The 5,455-nt window shown below is 36.0% G+C and overlaps 1 protein-coding gene across 1 annotated transcript; it reads left to right on the top strand.

Annotated features, from left to right (window-relative positions):
• The first annotated feature begins 2,216 nt into the window (after positions 1-2,216).
• polr1g (RNA polymerase I subunit G) lies at positions 2,217-4,208 on the top strand. The gene is made up of 3 exons (XM_077208230.1): positions 2,217-2,410; positions 2,515-2,644; positions 3,163-4,208. The coding sequence occupies exons 1-3, from the start codon at positions 2,356-2,358 to the stop codon at positions 3,842-3,844; spliced, it is 867 nt and encodes a 288-aa protein (XP_077064345.1). The 5' UTR covers positions 2,217-2,355; the 3' UTR covers positions 3,845-4,208.
• The last annotated feature ends 1,247 nt before the right edge of the window (positions 4,209-5,455 follow it).

The raw sequence follows: 5,455 nt of genomic DNA on the forward strand, positions 1-5,455 counted from the left end.
TAAGTACACTATTAATAATCATTTATTATTGTATAACAATGTCTGACACAAGGAATATAATTTCTGCCCTCTCTACCATGTGTTGAGAATCAAACACCTCATAGTGAGGGGATCGGGGTGGTTTGAGGACGCGAGGTGCAAGATAACCTAGCAGGCCTCGTCTGCTGTAATGCTGATGTCATGGCGTCTGCTGGGGGTCCAGGACGAGACCGAGGGTCAGTGGAATGACGCGCTCCCAGTTGACTGGACTGCTGTGGGTCCAGAGGGATGGAGGAAGCGAGGCGGGATGTGGTTGATTTTCCCATGTTCCCATCCCCTAAGTGAATAACCCCTTGTAAGAGCAACACCAACTCAAGATGTGCTTGTGCTGATGGGAAGTAACCACAGACCAAGCACCTCGTCGTCTGGCTGTGCTTCCCAGTTTAGATAATGTCAGAATGTTCCAGTTCTCACTGGAATCGAGGTCCTAAATGTTCTACTTCAAGTCTGGTTTGGCATTACATTGTCATTAATTTAAAACATGAATGGATTATATATATATATATATATATTGGTTTGACTGTGTATATATATAGCCTGTATATAGTCAAACCAAAAAATATTCAGACACCAGAAATATACCAGAATTCAAACCAAAAATATATATATGATGAGTAGGGATTTACCCACCACACACCTCGTGGCTTCACATATAACATAAATATATCAACTCATGTTTTAAATGAATGGCAATGTTCAATGTTTTTGAAAGAAGTCTCAAGCTCATCAAGGCTGCATTTATTTGATCAAAAATACAGAAAAAACTGTAATATTGTGAAATATTATTACAATTTAAAATAATGGTTTTCTATTTTAATATACTTCATATTAACATTAATATATATATATATATATATATATATATATATATATATATATATATATATATATATATAAATAATTTATTTCTGTGATGCAAGGCTAAATTTTCATCAGCTATTACTCCATATCACATTTTATTCAGCAGGTTTAAAATTAAATTTATCACAGAAAAAGGTATCACAGGTTCCAAAAAAATATTAAGCAGTACAACTGTTTCCAGCATTGATAATAACTGAGTATCAAATCAGCATATTCGATTATTTCTTAAGGATCATGTGACACTTGAGATGATGGCTGATGAAAATTCATCACAGAAATAAATGTTAAAGTATGATGTATATTCTACAACATTTGGATGCATTGAGGGGAAAAAAAAGGAAAATTAATATAAATAAATTTCTTTGCCTCATTATGCAATGCACAACCAAAAATGAGAAGGCTCTTATTTTGTTTACATTCATTTTTGCTGATCATTCATTTATTTACTTTTCATGTGTGCTCTAAAATTAAACTAGGACAACATAATATGCTCGGACCCGCCAAAACACACACTACAACATCAACTCAATTTACAGATCTACCTCTCAATCTTGACCCTCCGACTATATGGACTCTACGACCTGCTCAGTGACCTGCTATAAATGATATTGTTGTAAGGATCTTGTTCACTGGAGGAGGCTTTGCGTCTTCACGAGGAGCATCTCCGATTACAAAATACATCTACTGTGCTCTGTTGCATGGGGAGCTTTCCCACAGTATCGAACCTGAGATGAACTTGGTAAAATAAACGTAGAAGGGTAAGAGAATACCAAGCCCATGCCTTCCAACAAAATAGACTGATATGTCACTATAATGAATAATAATAATTACATTTAAAAATAAATGTATATATACGTTTAAAATGTAATATTTTATGTAGATCTTTTCTTATTTTCTAAAAAAATAAAATAAATACTAGGCAGTAGGCACATACATCAAAGTTTACTGCAATTGAATATCTCTACCAATGTTGCCAAGGAAAAATATCCATTTGATAGGCATTGACTTTTTGTGAAACATAATAGTAGCGGGACTGTTGTCACAATGGGAACTATTACAGGTCTTTCAGCAAAATGTATTATATTTCTCTTTGATAAATTATGAACTGTAATTTAGTTTACTAACGTATAAATTGCAGCATATTAAACGTGACAACTTGCCCCGACTGACATTCATGAAAAAATACCTCTAGCCTGTTCCTGTCAAATTATCACAGAGTCCCATAGAAAAGCTGTATAAGTGCACCCTCTGCTGACACAAACATGTATTACAGACAAGAGTTCTCCAACAAACTGCGACTTAGAAGTCTTTCCGGGTCAAGGTTGATTCCGTTCCATCCATTCCACATGAGTATCACGTGTTAACATGGACACTTGGATTTGTAGCAAATTATTGGTGACACTGGCATAAGAATACGTTTATTTTATACTGTTATAGTAAAAGCAGAGTGCAGCTATGTCGCAAAATGAAGACGAAGCTTTTGAACAGACTTCAGTAGCACAGAAGAAAGGTAACTAGCTAAGACGTTCAGTATGTTCATTACATACAGTAGTAAACTCGAACATGTAAAATAGAATGTATCTAACTTTATTTTCTAATTACTTTTTTTCACAGTTTCAAAGTACCAGTGTCCGGATGATTTTGTGGCAGTTTCATATGATGCCTCTGTAAATAACTCATGGGACGGAGATGAACAGAAGGAATTATGGCTCATCAAAGCTCCAGCTCGTTTTGATCCTAAAAGGTACAAAATAACTCTGAAATTAACGCACAGGTTTGCTAATCTTCTGTCATAATTTGGAACCAATCCTGATGATAGTGCCTAACAATATGATTTTAGTAATGAGTAAAACATATAGAACACTTATGGATATAAAATTAGAATTTTAATTGTAATTATTTTAGAATACAATAATAATAATAGTATATTCCTTCAAAATTTAGACATTGGTATTTAAAAAATGAATGATAATTAAATATTGACAATTTATCTTTGTAAATTCTCCTATGGACTAAAATAAAAACATAGCAAAATTATAATTTCAATCTGTCGATTGAGGGTAACTGCCTGTGGGATTCAGAAGTTACTGGCTTAATGGTTTAAATGTATTTAACTTCAATATATCTCTTCTCTACAATATTATTTGTAAAATGTATATTTTAAAACAAAACAAAAACTCTGTATTAAGCTTTGCATAATTAAAAAATAGCTGTAATATGGGGATGATCAATTCAATAATTGTTGTTTTGTGTCCTCTGCAGCTTTAAAGACCTCAAACTTCCCATATCAGGGCTGAAAAGGGTCCAGTCTTGTGGAACGGCACCTCAGATCTACAGCGTCCTCAGTGGCAGGACGGCACCATCAGACCTCCATCTGCTTGTTACCAAAGGGAAAAAACAGAAGACTTCTCTCTGTTCCTCCGGCTTCAGTGGTGTCCTCAAGATCTCTGAGAGCTACGGAAACTGCAGTGAGAACCAAGACCCCATTCCCATCCCGGCCACTCCAGCTCCGCGCATCCCAGCTGGTCTCAAGCAACGTTTCCAGCCTTTTGGTAGTTCCATTGCAGCTCACATGAAAGATGCAATCACTGTTGTTTCTCCATCTACACCCAAGAGAACCAGACAGGATCCGAATGAGGGCGAGGAGCGAAAAAAGAAGAAAAAGAAAGACAAGAGGCAAGAGGACAGTGAAACTCTTTTTATAAAGCAAGAACAAACACAAATGGACTGTGATCAGTTAGAGTCATCTGAACTTATGGAGGAAGAGTCAATGGAGGAGAGGAGGAGGAAGAAGAAAAAGATTAAGAAAGAGAAGGAAAGACCGAGTGAAGACATGGTTGATGAAAGTTTAATATCCAAAACAGAGCCACTGGATCCTTATGATTATAATGACATCCCAGGGAAAACTAAGAAGAAGAAAAAGAAGACTAGTCGAGATGAGTAGACTGTCAAAAGAACTTGAAATGCATTTTTTCTGTCATGTTCACACATGCTAACTGATATTTTACTGTCAAAATACAACTAAGAAATCAGTATCTTTTACTGTGTCTCTCATAAATTAATTCAACGTTTCTGTACAACACTCAATATTAACTAAAAGCATTGTTTCTTCTGATTAAAATCATTATTTTGGTCTCTTTTGTTTTATTGTACTGCCATATAAGCAACTGCACATTGCAGTGAGTGCTATGTGATGGACATGAAAGGGAAAATTCACCCCCCCCAAAAAAAATATCCTGTCATTTATACAACATTATGTCTTTCTAAACAATGGCTTTCTTCTGTGGAACATAAAAGAGTATATCTAAGAAGTGTTTGTCCGAAAGTGTTTTGAAAGAATGACAGAAAATGTAATTATCTATTCAAGGTGAACTGTGCTAAGTGTTTTTTTAAAAATACTTTCTTTCATGCTCCACAAAAAAAAAATAGCAGAGTGTGTGTTTTGGGGTGAACTGTCCCATTAAATACTGCGTTCCTGCAGTACGTGCAGTTCACCGGTAGGTGGCGGAAAATCTCCCTCTGCTGGTGGAAGCGGTGAAGGTCCTCCGCTTGTTCTGCACTGAGGTATGGCCATGATTTCTAATGAGCACAGGCACGTTTGCCGCTTGCAAAATGAGTTTCTCTGCCCCTCCCACTGCGCACATGCAGGTACTGCTGAACATCCCAGAGTCCAGTGGGATCACATGAGGAATTTCATGTACTCGCTTCTTCTTTGGTCAGGTATTTAAAAAATGTTGCACCTGCTGATTCTGTAATGGAGACGTTTTTGTGAACTGAACATTATCACAAACTCCCTCTCTATATATAGCCTAGATAAGTTAGTGCCGTCAAATCGATGAATCGCATCTAACATTAAAGTTTTTGTTTATATAATGTGTGTATTATATTTGTGTTCGTGTACACTTATGCATATGTACATAGCCTAATAATATACACATAAACTTCCTATTAACAAAAGCTATGTTAGAAGCGATTCATCGATTTGACAGCACTTATATATAGGCCTATATATATTAGAGCAAATCGATTAACCGCGATTTATATAGCATATATATATATATATATATATATATATATATATATATATATATATATATATATATATATATATATATATATATTTATGCATTTAGCCTACATGATGCACATAAAGAACTCCGAGACTGCGTGGGTTATGTTCAAATGTGCACCTGTTTACAGCACTCACATCGTTTGGCATTTATTTTCTGAGTTTGAGTCACAGAAAGACAAGTGGTTTGTCATCACCTATGATTTTATCACAGAGGCGGAGACGCTAATCACGTCCGTGCACGCGCCTGTAACTTGTTTGCCTTGTTGTTTTTTTTGTCTTTTTCTATACACCCGTCAGTTAAAAAAAAAAAATCCCGCGGAATGCCATAGGCGTTATGAGATGCTTGAACATTGCTGGGTGTCTGGTGAGGCAGATAAATAATTGAATGCAGTCTGAAGTTTGGAAGCAACGTGCCCAGACTGTAAAGCACAGCGCGGGGCCCCTGTGTGCCCTAAACTGATGCAAACGATAAGGTTCGGGTGG

The sequence above is a fragment of the Siphateles boraxobius genome, unplaced genomic scaffold (assembly GCF_051911475.1).
Source record: "Siphateles boraxobius isolate OS27281-9 unplaced genomic scaffold, OSU_SipBor_1 6, whole genome shotgun sequence".
NCBI lineage: Eukaryota > Metazoa > Chordata > Actinopteri > Cypriniformes > Leuciscidae > Siphateles > Siphateles boraxobius.